General features: G+C 40.4%; 1 protein-coding gene across 2 annotated transcripts in view; it reads right to left on the bottom strand.

Annotated features, from left to right (window-relative positions):
* mctp1.L (multiple C2 domains, transmembrane 1 L homeolog) overlaps positions 1-19,317 on the bottom strand; it is a 373,027-nt gene extending 353,710 nt beyond the window's left edge. For both annotated transcript variants that reach the window (XM_041568472.1, XM_041568473.1), the window contains exon 1: positions 18,266-19,317. In XM_041568472.1, the coding sequence (XP_041424406.1) occupies positions 18,266-18,889 (624 nt within the window). In that variant the 5' untranslated portion in view covers positions 18,890-19,317. The remainder of the gene's footprint in view (positions 1-18,265) is intronic.
* Between the last annotated feature and the right edge of the window lie 8,278 nt (positions 19,318-27,595).

The raw sequence follows: 27,595 nt of genomic DNA, 5'->3' as shown, positions 1-27,595 counted from the left end.
ATTACAGGAAGACAATGTAAATCAAATAATTCACATTTTTCAAATGATTTCCTTTTTCTCTGTAATAATAAACCAGTACAGGTATGGGATCCATTATCCGGAAACCTGTTATACAGAAAGCTACGAATTACGGAAAAGCTGCCTCCCGTAGACTCAATTTTATTCAAATAAACCATATTTAAAAAAAAATAATTTCCCTTTTCTCTGTTTTAATAAAACAGCACATTGTACTTGATACCAGCTAAGATATAATTAATCCTTATTGGAAGCAAAACCAGCCTATTTAATGTTTACATGATACAGATTATCCAGAATACCCCAGGTCCCGAACATTCTGTATAACAGGTTTTATCCCTGTACCTGCATAAAAAATGTTCTCCATTTTGCAAAGTCCAAAAAGACTATGTTGTTTGTGTCTAGGTCTCCACCTACTAAGAGCCCGTCCAGCCCCACCACCAGAAATAGTACTTGATAAATAGGTTAATTCACAGGCATGATGTATGATGTGACTGCAATATACTGACATGCATCTTTATTCTGCTCTGTACAACAGTGAGTTATTTTGTCTTTACTTCTATTCCTGGGCTTTATGTCTAAATGCCAGCAGAACTTTGTTTCTTTCATCAATTGAAGTGCTGGGCAAAAGAAAGTACCACAAAAAGGAATACAATAGTAAGATTTTGTTCTTTGATGTCCATCACAACAAACAATAGGTATTTGCGTAGCTATTAGTTTCAAGAAAAAAAATGTTCAGCCGTGGGTATACAGTGTTCAGTTTTAATTTCTCCTGAGAATCAGCTGTTTAATTCAAATTCCATTTGACAGAAAGAATAAATGAAACAGTAGCTGAAACACTAGATTGAATTCACCCTGTGTGTGTGTCAAGTCTGTCTAGTGGGAATCAGGATTTATCAGGAATTCATCAGGCTCGTTGTCAATAAACATATACAGTATAATGCCTAAATGACAAAGCTGTCAGATATTGTACTGTTAGAAAATGAAACTCAATACAAAATATCTATACACTACTATGTAGAAGCACTTAGGTATCTTTAACCAGATTAAGCTTAGAGTGCAGTGGGCAGCAAGCGTCTATCCCTGCAGTGAGTTGCATGTAAAACCACTTTCATTGAAGGTACTTCTGTAAAGCTGAAAAGAAGAGGGCGCACACTTCACTCGCACACCAGAAATGACGCCAGATAGACTTTGAAAATAGTCAGCACAATTCAGTTGCATCAGGTTCAACGCCCCTGTGACACGGTAAAACACTGGAAACACTACATTGTGGAAAAAACTTAAAGGAAAACTATACCCCCAAAATGAATACTTATGCAACAGATAGTTTACATCATATTAAGTGGAGTATTAAAAAATCTCACCAAACTGGTCTATATATTTAGGTAAATCTTGCCCTTTTACATCTCTTGCCTTAAACCACCATTGCGTGATGGTCTGTGTGCTGCCTCAGAGATCACCTGACCAGAAATACTGCAGCTCAAACTGTAACAGGAAGAAGTGTGGAAGCAAAAGACAGAACTCTGTCTGTTAATTGGCTCATGTGACCTAACAATATGGTTAGTTTGTGTGCACCGTGAATCGTACGATCCCCTTATTTTTTTTAAATAACCACAGGGTCACCCATTTCACTACCCAGTCCTCCCATTTCCCTCCCATTTTCTTGCCCTGTCCACCTTTTTTCTACCTAACTCACCTATTTTTCTGCCCCCATGTGTCATAGCCCCGCCCCAGTTGACATCACAGCCCACTCCTGTTTTGAAGGCTGGTATAGGTAAGAGAAAACTGTGGCAACCCTAGGATCACCTGGCATTCCTGAACTGCTTACATTCCCTAAGATCAGTAAAAAAAATCATGTTAAAAATTCACTACATTGTGTAGATATTTATTATTGTAAGTATTTGGAACAGGTATATCCAACTTCCAGTCGTCCAAGCTGTTATGAATAAAAAGGTTCCAGTTTGGAATGTCCGGTTCAACTATAGTTGGAACATATAAAGTGGGTATGAATCACTTTTCTTTGCAAGACCAGGAGACAACCTAGCCTTTCCAATCTTATTCTCCTACCTAATCTAACCATGGAATTGGTTTTTTAGTCATGCCCCTTATTTTTGACTTTGATCTGGTGAAATAGCTAAAAGTTACCAAGCCCCCTTCAGTGCAGAATAATTTAAAATACCTCCAAATATTTATTTGTGCGTTCTACAGAACAAACGTTTCAGGAGCCTCACACCCCCTTTGTCAGTAAGGTACTATATCAATGACGAAGGGGTGGTGAGGCCCCTGAAACGTTTAATCTGTACTCCGCACATATAAGTATCTGGAGGTACTTTAGGTACAACGCATCGAGTTGTTTGAGTGCATCTCCTTCTTTTTCTCCAATTCTGGTTACGTTCATGCTGAGTCACATTATTATTAACATTTATTTAAATAGCACCAGCATATTTCACAGCGCTGTGGAATAGGACTAAAGGAAGATAGCACCGACAAGGAATTTCAGAAAATATTTCAACAAACTGTGAGTGTATTGAATCCTAATCTAATTCACAATTATTTAAGGCGCACGCAAAACCTTATCCCTTAGGCCTCACAACAGCTATAGGATTTGTTGTCCTGTGCATAAATTGTGTATGCAAGCCTGGGTAATGCAACACCATTCATTTGACAGCTAATTTCTCATGCTGATGGTTTCCTTATGGTTCAGGTTCCAATTCCACAGACACACACACACTGTGGAGTTAACTCTAAATGGCACTGCTGACTTGAAAACAAATAATGCGACAATGAAATTGAGAGATTTATCATCCCTTTACCCTGGTAGTAACTCGAATTCGATAGGTCACCACCTAAAACTTGCCGAGTTCATGTAGAAGTCAATGGAAGACGTCCCCGGAAGCATTTGAAGAGGTTAACGTCCTGCTAGATGTCCGATTTTTTTTCAGAGGGTTCTGGCGGATTAATTTTTTTTTTGGGTTGCGGGACTTGAACTCGCAGAATCGAGTTTTTGGCATTCGAGTTTTTTCTTAAATAAGATACCTTTCAATTATTAATAAGTAATGATATAACGTCTCTTTGCTGACAGTCACTGACAAGGTATTTGTATTATTTTTGTTTAGTGAGATATTCTATATAATGAAATATGGTTCTGTAGGAAACTGCTTTGTTGTCACCATGTGTGGGGTATTAAATGAGACTTTGCTGGATAACACAGGCTAGCGGGGATTCAGAAGGGATTTTTGACAAATTCTACAATGAAAACTTGGCAATAGAAGAAAATCTTATTACAACACCAGGCTTTGATAAGTAATAAAATATTGGAATAAAAGGATGGACGGACAGGGGTGGAGTTTTTCAGAAAAGGAAGGATTTTTGATTTCTGATTTCCAGTCGGTGCCACAGCTCATCCCCAAATTACTCTTTGGCAATATAAAGAGATCTGGAGCATAACTTTATCACTCTTCATACTACTTTTACAAACATTCCTTTTTCTTAAAGTATATGAAAAAATATGTAGATAAAATTTGGCACAATTTGGTTGAAAGATTGATCTGTGAACAATGTATTTTATTATGTTATTGCTTCTGGGCCCTAAATGGCTCTCTGGACATAGGGAATTAAATATTTTATAACAGAAGAAACAAATTGAATATATGAATGACTTTCCATATAGAGATTTCATGAATAGTATTCAAACAACAGCCATTTTCTCTGAAATTCCATCATAGACAAATTTAGGAGGCAAATTTATCAATTTTCAATATCACGTACTACACAAATGCAAAAAAAAAAAATCACATATAATCGTGAAAGAAAGTCAAGTGCAACATAAAATGCCATTTTTTCAACCCTGTTGCACTGCCACTGCTCTACTTTTGGGGTACAAGTAGAAAACAGAGCTGTTTTGGGGGTGCACAGTGGTGCAGTTTGGGAGGCTAGTCATTACAGCAGCTGCAATATGGTTTCATTCCCAATTGATAAACTAGGAAAAAAAACATCCACTTGGCCGAATGCATCAGATACACTCAGTTGCAGATTTATCAAGAGTCAAAGTGAAAATTCGAAGTAAAAAAATTCTTCGGTCCAAATTCGATTTGAATTTGAAAAAAATTTGAAAATTCGAATATTGAAATGATTTAGTGTCTCTTTAAAACTTCAAGTTTGACCATTTGCCACCTAAAACCTGCCGAGTTGCTGTTTTAGCCAATGAGGGGCCTCCTAGAACCTATATGGAGTCAATTGGTGGACTTTGAAAAATCTAAGTTTTTTAAAAAAAACTTTGAATCGAATTTGATCGAATGCGCTGTTACTTTGATTCGTACGATTCGAATTCGAACTAATACAGTCTATTCACAGAAAAAAACTTTGAATTTTTAAATACATTTTGGTTGGTATTCAAATTTCGAAGTTTTTTTTTTATTCGAAATTCGACCCTTAATAAATCTGCTCCTCAGTGTCGGACTGGGGGGGCATCAAGGGCACGCACACACCCGCATCAGAGCCCTGACCCCCTCCACTCCGGCAAACCCCCCCCTCTGTTGGTGTCCTGTAAACAACCTGACACCCACAGTAACAAAAAAAAAAAATAACAAAGAGACTTATAAAGATGGCTTGAACTGTCATGTACAGTACAGGACAAGGTCAGGGGACACACATCTGCCCCTCATGAATCCAATGCTGCCAAATGCTGTACTGTATTCGTGGGGGTGACTATAGTCCTTTGGGCTATGGGAGTTTTCCTGGTATCCCATTGGGCCAGTCCGACACTGATTGGAAATATACCCATGTGTGTATGAATCTTTAAAAGAGAGTTTGAATGTGCCAATATGTATCTGCCCTACTTCCCTTTCCTCCTGTAAGCGTGTCGTGTACAATATTAATAAGGGGAATGATTAAAGGGATACTGTCATGGGAAAAAAAAATTATATTACATTTTGAAATCTGACATGGGGCTAGACATATTGTCAATTTCCCAGCTGCCCCAAGTCATGTGACTTGTGCTCTGATAAACTTCAATCACTCGTTACTGCTGTGCTGCAAGTTGGAGTGATATCACCCCCTCCCTTTCCCCCCAGCAGCCAAACAAAAGAACAATGGGAAGGTAACCAAATAACAGCTCCCTAACACAAGATAACAGCTGCCTGGTAGATCTAAGAACAACACTCAATAGTAAAAACCCATGTCCCACTGAGACACATTCAGTTACATTGAGAAGGAAAAACAGCAGCCTGCCAGAAAGCATTTCTCTCCTAAAGTGCTGGCACAAGTCACATGACCAGGGGCAGCTGGGAAATAGACAAAATGTCTAGCCCCATGTCAGATTTCAAAATTGAATATAACAAAATCTGTTTGCTCTTTTGAGAAATGAATGTCAGTGCAGAATTCTGCTGGAGTAGCGCTATTAACCGATGCATTTTGAAAAAAACATGTTTTCCGATGACAGGATCCCTTAAATGATATAAACTGTACAGTGTCTATAGCAGTGTTTCAGCACATGTGATCATAGCTCTCTGTGTATAACAGAGTAACAAAATGGAAACAGATTTTTTTTGTTATTAACGGAAGTGGAGTTAAAGCCTGACCAAAATGCAAGAACAAACAGCAAATATCTCTGACTCTAATAACGAATCTCCTTCTGTCTATCTGGCAGTCTCCCAATACTCCTGTCACTTGCAGTTCTATGTATTCAGTTGACAGATAGTACAAATTCTCACACATGCAGCAATGCTGCGAGTAGCCTGAACCCTAGTTACACTGGTGATTGTGGTTTATACATTTCTAAACAACAAGGAGGCTGAGGGGAAATGGACAGACTATGGGGAAATGGCTTCACCTGAATATGGTGATTGTAAAGTTTCAAACATTATGGGGCAGATTTATCAAAGGTCAAGGTAAATTTTCGAATGAAAAAAATGTGAATTTCGAGCAATTTTTTGTGTACTTCGACTAGGGAATAGTCCAAATACGATTTAAATTTGAAAAAAATGCAAAAATTTGAATATCAAAATGTATCAAGCACTGTGTCTTTAAAATTTCGACTTCAACCATTTGTCATCTAAAACCTGATGAATTGCTGTTTTAGCCTATGGGGAACCTCCTAGAATCTAATTGGAAAATCTATGTTTTTTGGGGGAAAATATTCAAATCAAATTCGATGAATGCGCTATTCCTTCGTACGATTCGAATTTGGGCCAAAAACGGACCTATTCGACCAAAAAAAAACTTCAACTTAATTTCGGTTGCTCTTTTTGAATTCAAATTTCTACATTTTTTCAATTCGAAATTCGACCCTTGATAAATATGCCCCTTAAAAGGACAGCACCAGTGGGAGTTGGTGAAACCATAACTAGACTGCCATTTTACACTGGGAGTGTTTTGAATTTATTATTTATCAGTTTGCCTTGGGAACTGGAACGTTGGAAGCCTGGATTTATTCTGTGTAGGAATTTCATCTGTTACTGAGTGAAATAATTAGTTTAGGCCGGAGAAGCTAATGTGATGGATGGATGTCAGTCTAAACTTAGGATATTACTGTTAAATGACAAGGTATCTCCAAAATAAAAATCTATTAACAGAAAATATAATTCTGAGCAACTTTCCAATATTTATGTATTAAAAATGTTCAATGCATTTAATGTTATCTGTAAAAAACAATTGCTATTGAAAGCAGCATTTGCTTAACTCCTGATTGTTACTTTTGAAAGGAGAACTAAACCTTAAAAATGACTATGGCGAAAAATACCATGTTTTATATAATGAACTTATTTCACCAGCCTAAAGTTGCAGCATCTCAATAGCAGTAATGATTAAGGACTTCAAACTTGTCACAGTTGGTCACCATCTTGGAAAGTGTCTGTGACACTCACATGCTCAGTGGGCTCTGAACAGCTGTTGAGAAGCTAAGCTTAGGGGTTGTCACAAATTATCCAGCAGAAATTGAGGTTTATCTGTAATATAAGCTGATGCTACAGAGCTGATTATTAAATTCTGATGCTAATTGTACTGGTTTCTGTGCTGCCATGTAGTAATTATCTGTATTAATTATTAATCAGCCTTATATTGTGACATTTCTATTCTATGTGTACAGTATATTGTGAGTGGGTCCCTAAGCTCAGTAAGTGACAGCAGCACAGAGCATCTTTGGAGACACTGATCTTTACTGCTAAAATTGGGCTGGTACAGAAGGCCAAAACATAACGTACAACATTTCTAGCTACTTCTTTAGTTAAGCTTTAGTTCTCATTTAAACAATGTTGCAAAAGTCTTAGTTCACCAGCAAAGACAGGTCTGTTAATCAGCTGCATTGCCTTACATTGTATCAACAGTCTGAGCCACCAGGGCAGAGAATAGAAAGGGACAGACAACACTGCTTTTAATTACATAACCTATACAAATAACAAATCATAGAAACGTTGTAATGAATGTATATTGCAAAGTAGCTTAGAATTATGTTTTCTTTTATTAGGCACAAAATATTGTTTGGGTTGACATTTCCTTTAATATATACACAGTCTTGTTACTGGGGCCATCACTTTGATCTTTCTGCAATCCCACTAGGTGTAAGCACTGCATCACAGCACTGAGTCTCTTCTCATACCACTAAGACTTGTCCTTTTCCAGCAGGTAATCACCCCATGGCATTAGAGTGAGTTACCAGCATGACACTTGTACATGATACAGATAATCTAAAGAATAGGGTTTGATTAGGGTACAAGATACTGTACTTCCATCTGCTGCAGTATCTGCCAAAGGCATTAAGCAAAACATACTATATATATCATTAGATGCTAGTCATATAGGGTTGCCCCCTGGCCAGGATTGAAGTTACAAATTCACCTGAAATGTACTTTCTTTGTAATTAAATCACTAGTAATTCCTTGCTTGACCTGTCTCTGATTCACCACAATCCCCTCCCTCTGTCACCTCTCTATCCCATTAACACCTCTATAACCCTGCCTACTCATCAAATCTCAGCCCAATGTGCCTCCGCTGTCGTTAATTCACTGATCTCCTCATCATGGTTTCGTCCAGCTTTTCTCTGCTGGACTTCTTCATTGCACCTGGCAACCCTAATGCCATATTATCCTTTCTGTATACAGCACTGACTTGTTACGTGTCACTGACACCAGTAAGTAAAACTTTTGTTTAAATCTTTTAACATTGTCTTTGCATGCCATTTAAGTTTTTCCACAAAAGTACCCAGTGCTTTTATATTAGCTATCTGATCCCTCATAGGCCTCTATAAGGTGGCTGCCATTTTTGTGCAGCAGTACTCCGTTAGCATTTGGCTATGGGCACACAGGCTGTTGTCAGTCTGCTTAATTTTGCAGGCTGAGAGCATGTCCCTGCTCCATTGATTTGAATCTGATCAGCCTGTGTGCGGTCACATACAGGCTGAGGTCAGCCCAAATACACAGGCTGAAAACCGCTGCTGACAACAGCCCATAGCCTTACTTCAAATCAAACCGCACAAAAGTAAATGCACAAACTGCTCACTCATACTGGAATCAGCCAGCTGGGCCAGGGGAAATCTGTCAGTGACTCACAGCATGAGTGTGTTGGTTAAAAAAGTTTGATTAAAGAATTCACAAACATTCCAGAAAGGAGAATTGGATGATTTATATCACAAGGAACTAAATACCCATCTAGGCCTATAGGCACCCATACACTGACCATTCCTGTATGGTATCCAACCAGCAGATACTGTATAAGAGCGGTTGTAGCTGCGCTCCCCTGCATTCCGTTTTTCTGCGTTCAGCCGCAGGGGAGCACAGGAATAGACGCATTACATTTTTTCCAATGGGGCTGTACTCACACAGGTGCGTGTAGGCACCGAACGCAGGTTGAGACGCAACATGCTGCATTTTTCCTGCGTTCGGCGCCTACACGCGCCTGTGTGAGTACAGCCCCATTGGAAAAAATGTAATGCGTCTATTCCTGCACTCCCCTGCGGCTGAACGCAGAAAAACGGAACGCAGGGGAGCGCAGCTACAACCGCTCGTCAGTAAGAGCCCTAAGGGGCCACAGATGGTATCATCACCTTTCCTTTGCTCTATTTTTTCAGACAGATGGTATTATCAGAACTAGTGGAAGTAAAGGAACTGTGACTCCCATTCATCTGGCTATTCATTTTATTACGTTCTCAATAAATGGGCCTGCTACTGGCTGCTTAACATGGTTCCCACATAGAAGTAAGTGTCTTTGGGACTGTACATATATTTAAATACAAATCCTCCCCCTCCACTTTAATTAACCTGTCGGATGTGTGACAGTTCCTTTCCACTAAATGCACTGCTCCATGGGATAATGGGCCTTGCCCCAGCACACTGCCTTTATATACTAATCATTTTAAAGAATAGTGGCTGCGTAGGACGCTATTGCCAAAGAACTCACAAATAAATCAGAAAATATAGATATAAACACCTATAAGAAATAAAGAATGAATATTTGTGAAACATTTTTATGAAGCAATCACTACAGTTCAGTGCATTTATATCAAATAATGACAGTCTTCCTGGAAGAAATCTATTAGTAACACATTTCTACTTCTTGACAAAGGATCTTAAAATATAAAACAGAACATTTTATGCCTTTATCCTCAGTGCATTATTTAAGACTTCAATTAGTATTTCTTTCCAAGATAAAATACATTTCCAAATTAAAAAGTGTTCTCATAGTATGGACTCAGCATAACATTCTCAGGTCTATGAGGGGTTTATTTATTTAAAGGAAAACTATACCCCCTGAACAATGTAGGTCTCTATAAAACAGCCCATATGTAAAATCCTGCTTCATGTAAATAACCATTTTCATAATAATATACTTTTCTAGTAGTATGTGCCATTGGGTAATCATAAATAGAAAATTGCTATTTTAAAAAATAAGGCCCGCCCCCTGGGATTGTAGGATTCACGGTGCACACAAACAAACCAACATGTTAGATCACATGAGCCAATTAACAGACAGAGTTGTGTCTTTTGCTTCAACACTTCTTCCTGTTACAGTTAGAGTTGAAGTATTTCTGGTCAGGTGATCTCTGAGGCAGCACACAGACCATCATGAAATGGCGGTTCAAGGAAAGAGATGTAATATTTACTTAAATATATATAAAAGTTTGGTAAGATTCTTTAATATACCACTTAATATGATATAAACTATATGTTGCTTAAATATTCATTTTGGGGGTAAAGTTTTCTTTTAAGCCCCAGACTAAAGTGTAAAATAACACCCACTAGTGCTCAATTAGGGCATTGATGTGCTCTGCATTAAAAAATCCTGTGCAAAGTGAAGGCTGTCCTTAAGCCTAGTAATGAAAGGGGCTTCTCCCCCCACCCCCACATTAGTTCAATGAATAGGGCTTGTGCGGAACATCATTTTTGTCTATTGTTTTAGTTAGGAAATATATACATTTTTTTGCCCAAACAAAGCAAGTTTTTAAGCTTAAAGTGAAGTTACTGCCCTCACTAGCACCAGTCAAGGCTGGGACCGGTACTAATTTACTGGGAATGTACTTGCTGGTGAATTTGTAATTCCTTGTTGCTCCTCTTCCAGTCTACCCCAATCCCCACTCACAGAACTGCCTCCATCTACCCTACACAACAAACCCCCACTTGATCTGCTCCCTCAACGTTGTTGCCCCCCTTTATGTCACCACCCATTGGTGCCACCACATCATGGTGCAACGCCTTTCATCTATCCTGCTACCCTATTTACTTCCTGTTCTTATGAACAAGGTAAAAACCAATCACCAGTCCACTGAAAAGCCCTCTGTATAAACAAACCCCCTCTTGCCCCAGCTGCAGTCTGTTAGGCTATAAGATAAGAAGCAGATCATTATACAGAGGCTTCTTAGTGGACTGATTTTTTTTTTGCTTTTGTTTTTTGCTTTATTTTTTTAAAGTGGGTAATTATGTGTTAAACATTCACAACAAATGTTAACATGATTTCAAAAAGAAGTGAGACATTTTAATGAATTATATATTTTTCATTAGTTAATTAAAATCGAACAGAATTGTTTTGTAATATTTCCTAACAATAAATAAGTGTTATAACATAACTCAGTGCCAGATATAGAGCACTAGAATAGCCACACACCAATATTTACCTGCATCACAATTAAAGAAACCCTCCCAAAGTGTGAACTCTCTAAATTTAAATGTGAGAATAACTTGCTGCTGCTTGGTATCTTGTTCCTCAGCATTGTGCTTTGGATTGAAGGGATCCTTCCTAGAATGCACCCCTGGGTAGATATCACTTGGCAACCTCTGTCACGGCCCACCTACCTCAACAACTACTCATTTTCCCTTCTCGGTGGCATTTGCCTAATTACACAATCAATACAATAAAAATGTGTTAAAGTCATGTTGGGAAAAAAAAGGTGACACATGAATCTACAGCCTGGGGGTATAATGATTCTGAAATAGAAACGCTTTTTCCCAGCACATAGGATTTCTATCTAATGGAGGGACAAGAGTGAAAGAATTGAGCTGCGCATATCAAGACATTCTGGTAAACACTGGCCGTATACTAGAAATAAACCAGTGTGTGTTTTGCTGATATTGCTTGTTCATCTTTACTAGTGTCTGTTTTTTTCTACCTTTTCCTCAACGTCTGTGCCTTAATAAATGATATGCTTTCAGCCTCACTTCTCACTCAGTATGACTAAAAGCCTTTGTACTCGACAGTTGAATCTTGACTGTTAAATCCTTATTAACATGCCTGGTGTAGAGCACTGTCTATTAATAATCCTGTTTGTGCTCTTCCAGTCAAGAGATATGCAGGTCAGGAACATTCTCTGCACACAACTCGCAAAGGCTCTGATATATTCTAACGGCACACAGGGGGGCTCTGGTGAGGAGAGAGAGAAAGCAATATGAGTCAAGCTAAGGGGCATGTCTCTGAGGGGGTTTTAAGGAAATGGGTTAAAATGTGCCCCAGAGCTTCAAATCACTTTCTATAACAAAGTTCAGATCCATGGCCATATCTGGAAATGATGTCCCAGAGGCCTGACCTAAAGTTGGGATGTATACAAATGTATAAGGACTTATTTACTATGAAAAGAGGCAAAAGTGCAATACCCCGCCCCTTTGAGCCCTTGCCTTTAGCACTTGTACCCCTGTCCACAATTAGTTCTACTTCTTTCTAAGACTTGCAGTGAATAGATGCTCTGGCACCCTTGTCTGTGAGTGCAGAGTGTTGATTACCTGAAAGCTCAGACTAATGTCAGAGAGAAGATCCATTTAGACAATAGCACAGCTCCTCATAATTTGGGTGACTTACTTTGCAATTAATTAGTGTTGAGAAGTTGCTCAGTGTGACACTGGCCTACTTATAAATTAATACTGGCTAGCTTCCATGGAAATCAAAAGGAAGGCATTAATATTACTTTAAAATGTGCAAGTGTCCTTCTTCCATAAACAGTGGTGTATCAATGGTGTTCCTGCAAAAAAATACTTTGGAGGGGCCCAGGCCTCCCTCCACCTGCTAGCCCAAATGCCTGGCTGTATCCTCCTGCTCCACAATGCTCACAAAAGTTAGGTAAGAGATAAGCCAAGAAGGGGCGATTTCTTAAAGCTATAGAGCAGGGGTCCCCAAACTCAAACCTGTTTTGAGGCCACTGGGAGCAACATCCATAGGGTTGGTGAGCAACATGTTACTCATGAGCCACTGGTTGGGGATTGCTGCTATAGAGGAAGCAGAACCCTCTGTCCAGGCCCAGCAGTGACTGCGGGATCTGCTCCCTCTATAGTTACGCCACTGTCCATAAGTACAATGGAATATTTCCTGGCTCAGGACTGTCTGTCTGTCTGGACCTGCTTACAACCCTCACACTAAAAATACAATCTAGCTGTAAAATAAGTGTATCTGCTTTGTATTTTACGTTAAAGAAAGAAATTGACATAGAAAACAAAGTGAGCATTAATATATGTATAGCCTTTATTAGTCATGGATGAGTCTTTTGGAATGAAAGTCATTTACCTGACTAATAAAGTTCATTAGCTGGTTCCTTGTTCTTTCTTGGACAGATTTAGCTTTGCTTCTTATTCTGGAACATCTCATATGCTGTAGATTTGGGACTTTGCACAAGCTCTCAATAATCCTGAGTCAATGCAATGACCTTATACTGTACTGTCTAAGGATGGAAATCATAAAATAATCCTTACTTCTCGCAAGGGTACATTTAGCCTTTAATAATGACTATCTATTCGGTTTTCCTGTGATCAGATCTAGAAAAGAGTTTGATTTTTTTAACGGAAGGATGAATACACAATAAAACTATAAAGCAGAAGTTATGGCCAGTCCATAACCATTAAAGTTTTAAATAAAACCCTTTATATCCCAGATGCTGAAATCCATATTCCAATACACAGAACAGCACATTAACAGAACGCTTCCACTTTGCAAAAGTTATAAATGCAGCACAGAACTATTGATGCTCTAAATAAGGAATTGAAAACCAAGGCATTTTAGCCCAGACTGCTTAGGGTCTCTAAACACAAATATGACATAATTAAAGGGAAACTACACATTATTAAAGAGAAACTGGTTGGTGTGATACAAATATATTACACAAACAGCCAACTGTTACATATAAATACAGCCTTCTGATGTGAAATATATATTATAATATTGTGCTATTAGATCATTCATAGTGAAAATGCTGTGCTATAACTACTAGAGTCCAGCTCCACGTGAAAATAAGCGTTGTGCTGTTATAGTCTCTTGGAAGTTGTGATTATTAACTTAGGAATGAGATATAAAGAGGCAATTTATTGAATGCAAAAAGTGCAGATTGTGCTCATTTTTGCACATTTAATCCTGCTCTGCACTTTGCAGAATTGCCACAGGTCTCTGCATTGTAACATGGAACTCAGAGACCTACGTTCCCTCCCACATCAATGAATACAGCACTGTCTGTGTTCAGCAGTGCAGTATTCATGATGACCCAACAGGGAAGGAACATAGGCATCCCCCTCCTACTCTCTACCCTTCTTCCAACTAGCTCCTCATTCAGATGTGCCGATTAGAGAGTTCCGGGGGCACCGGCCACAATGGAGCCCTGTACTTACCACCAGACATATCAGAGCAGTTTGTAGCCAGACCCACGTGCTTTTTAAATAAGTGCACCTCAGATAGGCAAAGAAAGACAAGCCTGTTTACTCATATTTGTATTCTGAAAGGCAATGGTGTACTACTTACATTCTGAACACACAAATATTTCCCCTTCACAGGAAGTTCTGACAGATGTTTCTTGGATTAATTCAGAACAAAAGGAGTCCCCTGAGCTCAAAGAAAGGTTATAGTTATTTATTCTCTTGATCTGTAAAGGCAACACCATGACATATGGCCCTAACATTTCTGCTGGAACACTTTCCTATAAGCTCATATTCACCCCAATACACAGACTCAGTGGTTGGATAATTTACAGTCAACCATTATAGGGCAGTTAAGCTGTTTGTAAAGCCTTCCCACTAGATCTGAAGGCTGTCTGAAGCCCTCCAGCCATGAGAAATGCTAGATCCCTCAAACTGTACTACCGAGTTCCAGACTCCACTACTGTATAAAGGCCTTGGTGGGCCCTGGGCAAAGAGCAGGTTTTTTAAACCACACCCACTTTTTAGCTACAGCCCCAAATATAACACCCATTTTACTACAACACATCCCAAATGTGCCAGTATAATTAGTATACAAAATGGATAATGCGCATATTAACCCCAGACGTGCCAATATAATCCCTAAGTAAAATGGACAGGCATTTTAACCCTAGACGTGCCAATATAATACTATTGAATAATGAGCATATTAACACCAGACATGCCAGTATAAATACTACCTATATGCCAGTAAGATTGCTGAAAATGGTCAAGAAGCACTCCATTAACTCCATGTATGCTAGTATTACCTTACACTTGCACAAGCAGAATACCAGTAGCAAAGTGTTCTTATTTCCTTGTGCTCCCACAGCTGTTTGGCAAGCTCTCTCTCTCTCTCTGTCTGCCTGACTGCTCCATAAGCTGCACATAAATCCAAGATGGCCATGTGTTCCACAGTGGAACGCACAGAACTTCACAAAGAACAGAAGATCGGTGGTGGTAAGTAGAGCAGCAGGAGCAGCGGCGCAGTGGGACCAACTAAATCAGTGGGCCCTGGGCAGGTGCCCCATTGGCCCTATGATTAAAGTGGCCCTGACTGCTCTATAGCAGGTTAAAATTACTGCATAGTGTTCTCTCATTCATGGCATGGGTGTTTAAATACACTTAAAACCGCATTCCCCATGTACTTGCTTACTTTCATACATTGCCTTGTTGATACCTCCTGCTGCTCAGCCACGTTCCATGCAGTAGTTTGCTTTCTCACCACTTGCCTTAAACCCTTAGTTCTCCTGTAAACTCAACAAATCACACTGGTCACGCGTTAGACACATGATCACAAGGTCCCAAAGTGAAGTACAAATGTTGGCATGTAGCATGACCCCTTTTCCTATTAACTCTGTCTATTAACTCTTACATAGAAAAACAAAGTAACGTTGCCAGAAAGAAAGAATTGCTTTCATTATTCCCCTATGATACCAATTACTATAAACAGTCAGGAGAGCTAATATCCCCAACATCAATAAATGATTTAAATCATTGCGGTGCGCTGTCAAACACTGTACATGTCAATCTGCTAATCATTATGAGAAAACCTCCTCCTGGGGATAAATAGGTCATAAAATTGTCCAAGTGAAAAACCTTTTACTAGAACCAATAAATATGACTAAGCTCAGCCAACTGCTACTCCAAGGATCAATAATGGAATAATCTGTCTCCTGCATCTCTTTGGCTTATGGACATCCAATTACTGCCAGGACTTAAAGGATCCTTTCGTTTGTAATGAAGATGACTTTAAAAAAGAAGGTTATACCCTTTAGAGAACTATGGTTCATATTCAATTATTATCTCGTAAGCTGTTCAAGTAAAAACAATTGAGGGGGAACCTACTGTTTGTCATAGTGACAAGTTAAATCTCTCCAATAGTAATGACCAGATGTTCATGAAAAACGACTGCATGCTTAGTTGTGCCAAAAAATGCAGTTTGACTTTGCTCCAGGAATATAGAAACTACCGGCTTACAATTGGTATGTCCAAACTGTGGCTGTTCTACAAAAGTATTTGAACAAAACTATGGGGTCACATTATATGGTCAAAAATACCAGAGAGTCCATCTTAAAATTGAATGTCCTCAGTTTTAACACTGCTGAGTTCCAACCTGTATTTGGAAGCAGCCTTAACTCAAGAACTAGCCATCACAACTATGCGCTTTTTTCTTGGTGGCCAATCACACACAAGGCTATCATGTGCAATGCCCATGATTCACAAGTGGCAGTCTAGCAGACTGGTCTGGGTTAGGTAAGTGATGGGAAAATGTAATGCCAACCTAAATGCTTGGTGGAGTTAAAATAGTTGCCTAAGAATATTTTTTATGGTGTGGTCTAGGGTCCTTGTTTTGAGCTAGGGTCCTGCAGTGTATAATGCCATCCTGACAATTCAATGCTTCAAACTTTAGGGCAGCAGTTTGGGAAGGCTCTTTCCTGTTCCAGCATGATTATGCCCCTGTGCATAAAGAGAGATCTGTACAGATACAGTTACTGAGATGCGAGAGGAAGAACTTGAGAGGACTGAACCCTGACCTCGACTGACTTCTTGTAATTCCAAGAGAAAGCAGGGCTTATCATTCAACATCAGTGTGCAATCTCACTTTGGCTGGAACGGAAGCAAATCCCAGCAACAGTATTACAACATCTACTGGCAACCATCCCAACAAAGTATTGATGTTATAATACAGAGTAACTAAGTAGGAATAAAGCAAAGAGGTGACACAATATGTATATTTTGTGTCTTTTTGCCCCATTTCTTGCTGGAGATTTTGAAAAATGTGACCACTGCCGTTTGTGACAAGCTTTGTGCATTTATTAGGGGTACCCATTCGTTTTGTGTGGTTACATATGAACACCTCATTTTGTTTTTGGAGTTAAGGGGTGTATGGAACCTAAACCACATAAGATGAGATGCTACTCTATCAGAGGGTTTCTCTCTCTTTGCACTACTCCTTAGATGTACTGAGAGATGCTGGGAGTTGCAGGGATAGTAGGGGTGAATGCACATAATACATCACACTAGGGAACTGTCTCCACTTTGGAAGGAAGAGTCTTTCCCATGATGGAATTGGATATTTGCCCTCCAATGAACTCTAGATGCATTACATGTATACAGTGCTCAATGGCAGCTGGAGGGCAGCAGAATGATCATGACTTACTCAGCAGTAATGTTGTGGTAAAATGACAATAAAGGAGCATATCTGTGGGAATCAGGTATACATTTGTATCGGGAAGTTCAGATATTGTTTATGCACCTTTTCTACATGAGCCCAAGTGAATGAGTTCATGCTCACCCCTTTAGTAACGAATGGTAACATCCAGCTATAACTCTCAGCATTCTCCTTAGGATGTGGGTGTTTGTGATGTTTTGGGGAGTGGGGGGACTGGAGCAGTGACAGGGGGGCATTAAGGTGAGTTTGTTGGAGATTTGGGAACAGTAATTATTTGCCTTGATAGATACAGCAACTTGCCCATCAGTTGAGTTGAGATTGGGGCCCTTATTTGCTGCCCTGGAATGACTGATACAACAGGACTTTCCTCTAAACTTAGGGGGTTCCTGAATAAAGGTTGTGCTAGTAATGGGGGGGGTCTGTGTAAGTAATGGGGGGTGCTAGTAATGGGTCTGTACTAGTAATGGGGGTTGTAAGTAATGAGGACTATGCTAGTAATCGGGGGGTGTAAGTAATGAGGACTATGCTAGTAATCGGGGGTGTAAGTAATGAGGACTATGCTAGTAATAGGGGGGTGTAAGTAATGAGGACTATGCTAGTAATGGGGGGGGTGTAAGTAATGAGGACTATACTAGTAATAGGGGGGTGTAAGTAATGAGGACTATGCTAGTAATGGGGGGTGTAAGTAATGAGGACTATGCTAGTAATGGGGGGTGTAAGTAATGAGGACTATGCTAGTAATAGGGGGGTGTAAGTAATGAGGACTATGCTAGTAATGGGGGGTGTAAGTAATGAGGACTATGCTAGTAATGGGGGTGTAAGTAATGAGGACTATGCTAGTAATGGGGGTGTAAGTAATGAGGACTATGCTAGTAATGGGGGATGTAAGTAATGAGGACTATGCTAGTAATAGAGGGTGAGCTGGTAATGGGTCTGTCCCACTCACCGTCTGGCCGCAAGCTTTGCTGTTGGCGGGGTCGCTGTCCTTGGTGCTGAGCGGCTGTTGTTGTTGTTGCTGCAGAGCGCGTTGCAGACAGTCAGTGCCGGGCAGGGAGCTGCTCTTCTGGTGGGACAGACGGTGCCCCTTCCCCGAGGTGGTGGGAGAGGGGGATCCCCCAGATTTGGCTGCCGGAAGCTGCTGTCCGTCTCCATCCTTGTCCCTCACCTGAGCGCCCCGATTGTGCGGCAAGAGGTGATCCTTGAGGCGGCGGAGGGCAGATCCAGGCTCGGGGGTGCTGCTGATGCTGCCGGGACTGCTGCAGGGGGCGCTGGGCGGCAGAGATTCCTCAACAGAGCAGCACAGGTTCGGCTGGGAAGACGAGAAAACCCGATCCAGCATCTGCTTCTTCCCCCTCAGTCCGCTCCAGCGGATCATGCCGGGTACGACCTCCTGGAGCATCGGCTGCGCCGCCTGATTCTTGTTCCGTGTGGGCTGCGGGGAAGGACTCGGTGTCCCTGAATTGCCTCCAGTCTTAGCGCTGCTTCTACGCGCCTTCCCGAGCTGCAGACTCTTCCACAGCCGACTCTGGAGGGAGGAAGGGGGGCTCGAGTCCTCCGGCACCTGCTCCATCGCCCTCCTCCTCCTCCGCCTCCGCGCTGAGCCCGAGCTGCTGGGCAAGCAACAGGACGACAAGCACTTTGGGGGCTTCAGCCCAGCCCAGGACGAGGTGCAGGAAGGAGGCGTGTGGGGGAGGGGACCAGCGCGGGGTCCTGGGGGCGCGGAACCTTTGGAACTCTCCTCCCCAACTCTGAGGGGACCCAGTCGGGCAGTTGTCGCTGCTTTTTCTGCAATGTCATCGGCTGAGCGTCCCGGTGTAATATAAATAGTCCTGCGGCTGCTTATTGTATATTAGCGATCATCCCCCGTAACCGTAACAGGGACGCGACCCTCCCGCCGACTCACTTTCCTCTCACTCACAGACTTTCTTCCCATCAGCCTCCCTCGTGTCCCCCTACTCCCCGCCCATTGGAGCAGAGAAGTCAGAGAACATCCCGAGAGCTGGTGAGGCTCCATATCAGGAGGAGAATTCCCCGACCCCACTGCTCCCTCCCACCCGACCCCTGCGGGTGAGTGAACTGCAATTAAGCCTGGCCCAAGCGCAGGAGGCTGCACCGTTAATGGGAGGAGATCAGGCAAATCCACAGACAATTGAAGCCTTCAGAGCAACTGCCAATGAATGACCAAATGAATCTATTTATCCCATAAAGTCAGCCGAGCCCTGGCCACTGTATTGTGATGTTACTGCTCCTTTATGCGGCAGTTATGTGCAGGGCTGGACTGGGATTAAAAAGCAGCCCTGGTAAAGAAATCAAGCAGCTCACATATAAAGCTGTGACATTAGCAGCCAGTCCCCCCAACAAGTAAAAAAAACACTGGTGGTCAGGCCCCCTAAAACTAAAAAAAAAAAAAAACATTAGTTGCCAGGTCCCCCCATAAAAAAAAAGAAAAAAAAAAGCATCGGTTGCCAGTGCTTTAAAAAAAAAAAATCAGTGGAAACTTGCCTTTCAAACATGGCACCTCATTGGTTTCTTCATTCTCCTGTGTGGCTCCCTTCCTCTTCTGCTCTTCAGCTTCAGCTCCTATTGGGTGGCTTTGGCTTCTGCTTTGGCTCCTATTTAGCGGCTTTAGCTTTGCCTCCCATTGAAATGAATTGGGCAAGTACTTTGATTATGTAACCTTTGAACAATAAAAGATTTTTATTTATAGTGTGCTAACCAAGTTTTTTATTTTCATATATACCAGTGATCCCCAACCAGTAGCTTGTGAGCAACAAGTTGCTTTCCAACCCCTTGGATGTTGCTCTCAGTGTCCTCAATGCAGGTGCTTATTTTTCAATTCCAGGCTTGGAGGAAAGTTTTATTTGCATAAAAACAGGTGTACTGCCCAACAGACACACCTGCAAACTGCCAGTCCACATAGGGGCTACTAACAGCCAATCACAACCCTTATTTGGCACCACCTAGAAAAAATTTTCATACTTATAATGTTTAGAATGTTGCTCACAGGTGAAAAAGGTTGGGGATCCATGATATATACAATGGAGACTTAATGGGCAGCCTCATATTGGATTAGCAGCTCGCTTTAAAATATAGTGTGTGCCTTCTAATACTTTTTTTGGCTCCCATTCGCCATCTTTGGCTCCTATTTGGCGGCTTCATCTTTGGCTCCCATTCAGCGGCTTTGGCTCCTATTTTTCAGCTTCCAGTAGGTGGCTTCGCTTCAACTCCCATTCTATGTCTTTGTTTCGGCCCCTGTACGGCGGCTTCAGCATTGGTTCCCATTCGGCCGATTCAGCTTCCATTCAACATCTTAGTTTCGGCACCCATTCAGCATCTACACTTCAGCTCACAAACAGCTCCCTTCAGTGGCTCCTGGTTTCCCTACTTCCCCGGCCCATTTAACAAAAAGCAGCCTACTGGGCATTTGCCTGACGGTGTAAGGAAGGTAAGCACAGACACAAGAACCAACAGCCAAGGTACTGCTAAAGTTTGAACTTTTGGGGGAAATAAGACATTATTCATGCACCCTTCCCTTCTTTCTTTCCAGGTTCTTTAATTGACCAACACAGCCCCTCCAACTCTGCATCTAATGTAACACAATCACTGTGTCTTCTCCCTAGCACCTAGGTAGGTAAGAAATCACTGGCACTCAAATGGCAGGTGCAAGCAGGGACAAGCCCTTGCATTTTTTTTGGCTTGTCCCTGCTTGCACCTGCCCTTTGAGTGCCAGTGATTTCTTACCTATTTGATGTTGGAGGGTGCCGATCCCTTCGTCACCGTGCACCAGGCAATCAACACGAAGGCCAGGGAGTGCGAGAAGAGCTTTTCATCTTCTCCCTAGCACCCCCAGCACCCCTGTACCCCTGTAATGAGTCAGCACATCTTCCTCTCCAACAAGTCCCTTTAAATGAACAGCCCTGACTCCCCCATAAAACCACTGGCTTTGTTCCACTTGATCCAACAGGTCTAACCCCACCTCTCTGCTGTTGTATGTGTATGAATACATGAGCTTGAAGGGACAGTATACACCTATATACACACTTTCCTTCAACTTGATCACAAGAAATAGGGCTTGTGTTGAAAATTGTTCTGCCTATTCTTTTAATTAAAAAAAAATGTTTCAACATTTGCTTCTGTTATAAGGGTAAGGCCACACTGGGTGTTTTGGGGAGATTTGGTCGCCTCACGACTAATAGCCTTGTCTTTCCGGCGACCAATCTCCCCAAACTCTGCTCCGGCTAAGATGAAAAAACGCTAGCGCTAATCACATGCGGCGATTTGTTTCCCGAAGTCGCCTGAAGTTGCCTCACGAGGAAACTTCAGACGACTTCGGAAAATGAATCGCCGCATGTGATTAGCGCCAGCGTTTTTTCATCTTAGCCGGCGCAGAGTCAGGGAAGGCGTTTGGGGAGACTGGTCGCCGCTAAGATGAGGTGATTAGTAGCCAGGCGACCAAATCTCCACAAAACGCACAGTGTGGCCTTACCCTAAAGCAGCACTTGTTCTTCCGTCCCCCTCCCCTGCAATGAGAAGATTGTTTAAATAAAGATAATGAAGAAGAGGATCACTGGTCCATAGTAGCAGTTAAGCAAATACAATAACTTGAGGTCTACCACTGCCAACAACTTGGCACCCCCCCCCCCACAGCGATTTTACTTTAACTTCTCTTTAAATCAAATAGGGATGTCCACCTTGTTATCAGGGCCAAAATAGTGGCAGGGACTCTTGTGTCTAGGGCGAGTGTAGGGTCACCAGACATGTTCCTTTTCTTTTCTGCCTATCCTTTCTGGTTCATATACTGCTGCACACAACTCACTCACCTGTGTAGCACCTGTCTCCCACCCCTCACTCATTTCTCCATTACTATTATTATTATGCTTAATATAACGCTAATGTCACTCAATGGAGCTTGCAGTTTAAGGTCCTTATCACACTCACCTGCCTGTATGTTTTGGAGTGTTTCAAAGGTAAGTGTCCTTTATTCTGATGGCAGCAATCTCCTTACCTTCCTGGGGCTTCAGGCCCTGCACTTTCCTGGTACAACACTGTGTATCAATACTGAACAAGTCTCACTCAGCTGGCAGGGCTGCAGTCTGTTCCAGTGCTGTGCTTATGACTACAAAAAGTAATTTAACAATGGGGATTAGGGACAGATTAGGACACGTGGCAGAGATTTTTTTCCTCTTTCAGATAAACAGAAAATGTAAAATTCAGGCTTTCCCTACATATACTGGATTCTTGATCATTGCAATCTCTGCTATTCCCTAATATTGCCTGTTCCAGCCTGCTTGCCATCCTTTGTGCTTTGCTGTATACTCATTGGCAGTACATTTTGTTGGCTGTGATATAACACAGTTATATTATAAGGAAAGTTATGTTCCTGTATGGGCACTGTAACCGTGATGTTTGTTTTCTATTATGTCATACATGTGATATAAAGCTTTATCAAAGTGTGAAATTAGAGCTCACCAGAGGAAATCCCACCTACCTTCTGTTCTATAGGGTTTTCAGAGGCATATTTATCAACTGGTGAATTCTAACTTTCATCCATTGATAAATGCACCATAATGACATTTATACAGGTACAGGCAGTGTTGGACTGGCCCACCGGGATACCAGGAAAACTCCCGGTGGGCCCAGGTCTCAGTGGGCCCTCATGCTGCTAAACTTTTGTCTTATTTCATGGCCATTCCCTATTTCTATGAGAACAAAGTGGGTAAATAGATGAAATAATAGATTATAGTATGTAAAGAAAAGAGACTAGGAGAATAGAGGTTGAGTGAGGATAGGAAGAAAATAGTACTGAGGGTGGGCCCCTGGTCTAAAAACTTTTGGTGGGCCCCTGGTGTCCCAGTCCGACACTGGGTACAGGTATGGGACCTGTAATCCAGAATGCTTGGGACCTGGGGTTTTCACTAAGAAGGCCTTTCTATAATTCATAGCTTTCTGGATAATGGATTTCCGGATAACGGATCCCATTCCTGTATACGTTTTAAAAAATGTATTTCATCCAAATAATCCAGATTTTTAAAAACGATTTCCTTTTCCTCTGTAATAATAAAATAGTACCTTGTACTTTATCTGAACTAAGAAATTTAGTTTGGGAGTGCATGATTTTCTAGAAGACCTAATATATGAAGATCCAAATTACAGAAAGATCCGATATCTGGAAAAACCCCAGTTCCTGAGCATTCTGGATAACAGGTACAGTACCTGTGTGTATGTATATATATATATATATATATATATATATATATATATATATATATATATATATATATATATATATATATATATATATATATATATATGTTATCCACCCTCTCTTTCACTGGCTCTGTCAAACAGGAAGGTTTACAAAATAGAATTTTTATTTACAAATCCACAATACATATCTATTTATTCTTTGGGCAGCTGTAGAGCTGAAGAGAGAGAACTGAAAGCAAATACTGACAAGTGAATTTCCTTCATGGAACTGTTGTTTAACTAGACGCACAGTATCTCTGCTTTCTATATGTGCAAACAGATGATTGTAATAGTAAGTCTATGACTAAGTGTTAACTCATGAAGTGTGTCAGACTGTTTTTAAGCGTGTTTAAATAAAGCTGGAACTTCGAATCTAGGGCAATTGGAGGCACAAAAATAAGCATTTATATACATATATATATATGCTTGCTCTCCCAACCCCCGCCCCTCTAAACACAGTCCTACAGATTACTTAAAAGCCCATAATGAATGTTTCTTTGGAAGAGGTCATGCCAAATAAAGAGAGAAGCAGGTATGGTCTTTCTCCTCCGAAAAAAAATAAAGTTTTTTCACTTAGCTAGGACTGATGCATGGACACTGCTTTGGTGGGGCGCATCAGCTTATGCATACTTTGTACAAACCATGTAACTAAAAGTGCCTCTTTTTGCCAAAAACAGACACGTTCCCTCTAATCCAATTGTTCCTTGAAATTGTATAATGAAAGTGCTGGGATAATTTCTTTAGTTCAGTATATGATATAAGCCACACACCCATGCACCAGACTGATTTTAATTGCAACACATGGATGAGCTGCATTCTTTGTTTTTGTGTGTATATATATATATATATATATATATATATATATATATATATATATAGATATATATAGATATATTTACAGTATATTTCAGAGAAGCAACTAAAGTGGAACCCTTATTAGTTACCTTTTACCTGTCCCTATAGAAAGTTGTCATGTTCCTCATTTGTCATATGCGGATTTCTTTTGAACTCTTCTATTAATCCAGTTGGTTCCCAAATGCTCCCCATACTCATTTAGATGACTTTGTTAAGCTGTAAAGGGGCATATTTACAGGAGTTGCAACTGCATCCAAGATCTGATGAGAAATAAGGGGTTTCATGAGCCATAATAATTTGATGCTTCACTAAAGAGTTAGAATAAAAATCTAAAATGAAGTAGCTATTTCATAATGGTGGATAAACCATAATCAGTAAAAAAGGTTAAATTACCTGTTGCCATCATGGATGGTCATGTTTTGTAAAGCTGGGGTGCCTCACCAGTTGCACATAGGTACATAGGCCCGCAGGTTTTTCGTAACACCCCTTTGTACCCAGTACAACTGATATAAGTCCAATATGACAAAAAATTTTTTTTTTAAAGTATAACTAAAGATGTGAGAAAAGTCATCGGAGATTTCAAATGTTTTTCATAACTCAAAAGAACATCCAACCAGCCCTCTTTTTTCTCCTGATAACTTCCTCCATTACTTGGTGGTCAGAATGGTCAGAAACTGACCAGCAGGTGGCACTGTTGTAACAAATTTCCTTTATATTAACAGTACATGTATCCCATAATATCTTGGAATTAAAAAAAAAATAAACAATGAATGTAAATTGCAAACATGCTTAGAATAGCACTCTCATCAATTGTGCATTCACTTATTTTAAAGGTTTACTTATCCTTTAAAGCAGTTCCCAAACCTAGGCCAATAGTTTATATGCATATCTCACAGTAACATAGGTGGGTACGTCAACAGCTCAGGTGGATAAGGAAGTGGGTGGCTAATTCTTTTCTCTCAAGGGGACTCTGCATCATAAGGCAAACCAATTGATTAGAATTAATTGTACAACTTAAATTATCACTGACTATTGCAATAGAACATTTCACTTTGTTAAAGGCAGTCCTTGAGACCCACCATAAACAGCATGGGAACCGAATTCTGGGTCCAGAAATTCTGGGCTACACGTCACTGCTTCATGAGATTATAACATGAAATATTATATATATTTTTTAGATCTTCAACTGTGTGTATATATATATATATAACAAACAAGGGAAAGTTGTGCTCACCACTATTTTTTAAAACCATTAGGCGGGGGTGCAATGAGGGTGTGACCACAAAATACATATAGTCAACTACAAGAGTCCTCTGCACTCAACCCATTATCAATATATTTAAGACAGAGACATTTGTGCATACTGCTACTGAAAAATGCCTTACCCTTTAAACAAAACAGGGATTGTTTGTCCATATATTGCAATATATTTAAGCTGGCCAACTACGTCAAAGTCATCCCATATCTGGCCAGTTCTATGCTCAATTTTTATCTGATTCATTAAGAATTCTATTGCTTCATTATACATTTTACAAAGGGACTAGGTTTTACCTGCAATTTACTTGCTGCTTTCAAAGTAAAACTCCCAAACTTGGCTGCCCCTTTATTAGACACCAGTGGGATCACCTGACTATAGCTGGGAAGGGTGGGAGTTTAAAGGGTAAGGCATTTTTCAGTAGCAGTATGCACAAATGTCGCTGTCTTAAATATATTGATAATGGGTTGAGTGCAGAGGACTCTTGTATTTGACTATATATATATATATATATATATATATATATATATATATATATATATATATATATATATATATAGATATATATATAGATATAGATATATATAATACACAAGAGCCATGAATACCCTGTAAATTATATCCTTATAGACGGTTCTTAGTGATGTCATTGGTTAAAATTAAAGCTTAGTGATGTCATTTCTGTCACATGACTCACTGAAACTTGTGTATTATAATAAATCAAGCCTATGATTAAGTGTCTGATGGACACAAAACACGTAAGGCTTGAGATAATTGTTTAAATTTCTCTACTTTTTAACAAACAAATTTTGGTCTGATCTGCATGTGGTTTCCAGAGTGCCCTAACCCTTCCATTTGTCTTTTTACGGATTATCCACTCCCCTGAGCTGAGGGCCTGGGACAGGAGCATCTGGGCCACTGTTCTACTTTGGTGAGTTCTCCATAACAAGTAGATGTTTTTATGCTTGCATTTGCATTTTGGAATAAATAAAGTACCCCCGTTGCAAAATATAAGGTTGAAGTACCATGGCCTATATAAAAACGCCTCATGTTTTTCCATGGTCATCCTTGGTAACTTACAATATCCTTATATTTTCCAATAGGGGGTGCTTTATTCACTATATAATGCAAATACTAGAAGGGTCAACTGATTAAAGGCCACAGGCTGAAGAACCTGCTGCAGAAAGAAATATCAAAATTAAAAGTTCATTTGGAAAAGGCCCATGCTTTGGAAAAATAACCACTTGAAGAAACAATCTATGGGAAGGACAGAATGGCTTAGTATGTTGCCTTTAGCTAATAAAGCGAATGCTTCTGGGACTTGTCCTTGCTGTTCCATTTTCCAGTCGACTCACTCCAGACCCATTTAATGTAATTTGTGATGAGAATAAAAAGGATGTGCTTCAAGAGGCTGCCTTGCTACACCTGTGTTTATGTGCCGTTCCTCAATCATTCGTCTCACCGAGGCCAGAACAGCCGTATCAGTGAGTGTAAATAGCCAGAGATTCAGCAAGACTTCATTTGTTCCAGTTAGACTTGAGGGACCCAGGGCAACATTTCCTTGTGTAACTGCTAGATCTGACCATTATACGGGGACACGGAAGCTTTAGTATTTATTAGCCTGAAATATAATTATTATTATTATTGGGAAATAGAATGAAACGGTATCAGCCTTGACAAAGTAGATCTACAGGAGAGACAGAGACCAAAACCAGCTGTCATTAAAAATAAAGAAAAACATTTCAGGAAAGGTTTATACATGGGATTAGAGAAGCCAAAAGCTTCCAGACGACAACTGTTTTTATAAAATATAAAACAAAGTATTGTTCTTTCATTATGAAGCACTTATTTAGCAATGATACTTGTAGCATGTGTATAAGAGCTCTATAGTTTCACTCTGTTTCCTAGTACAGGTATGGG

The sequence above is a fragment of the Xenopus laevis genome, chromosome 1L (assembly GCF_017654675.1).
Source record: "Xenopus laevis strain J_2021 chromosome 1L, Xenopus_laevis_v10.1, whole genome shotgun sequence".
Lineage (NCBI taxonomy): Eukaryota > Metazoa > Chordata > Amphibia > Anura > Pipidae > Xenopus > Xenopus laevis.
This window is presented reverse-complemented; position numbering and strand designations above follow the sequence as displayed.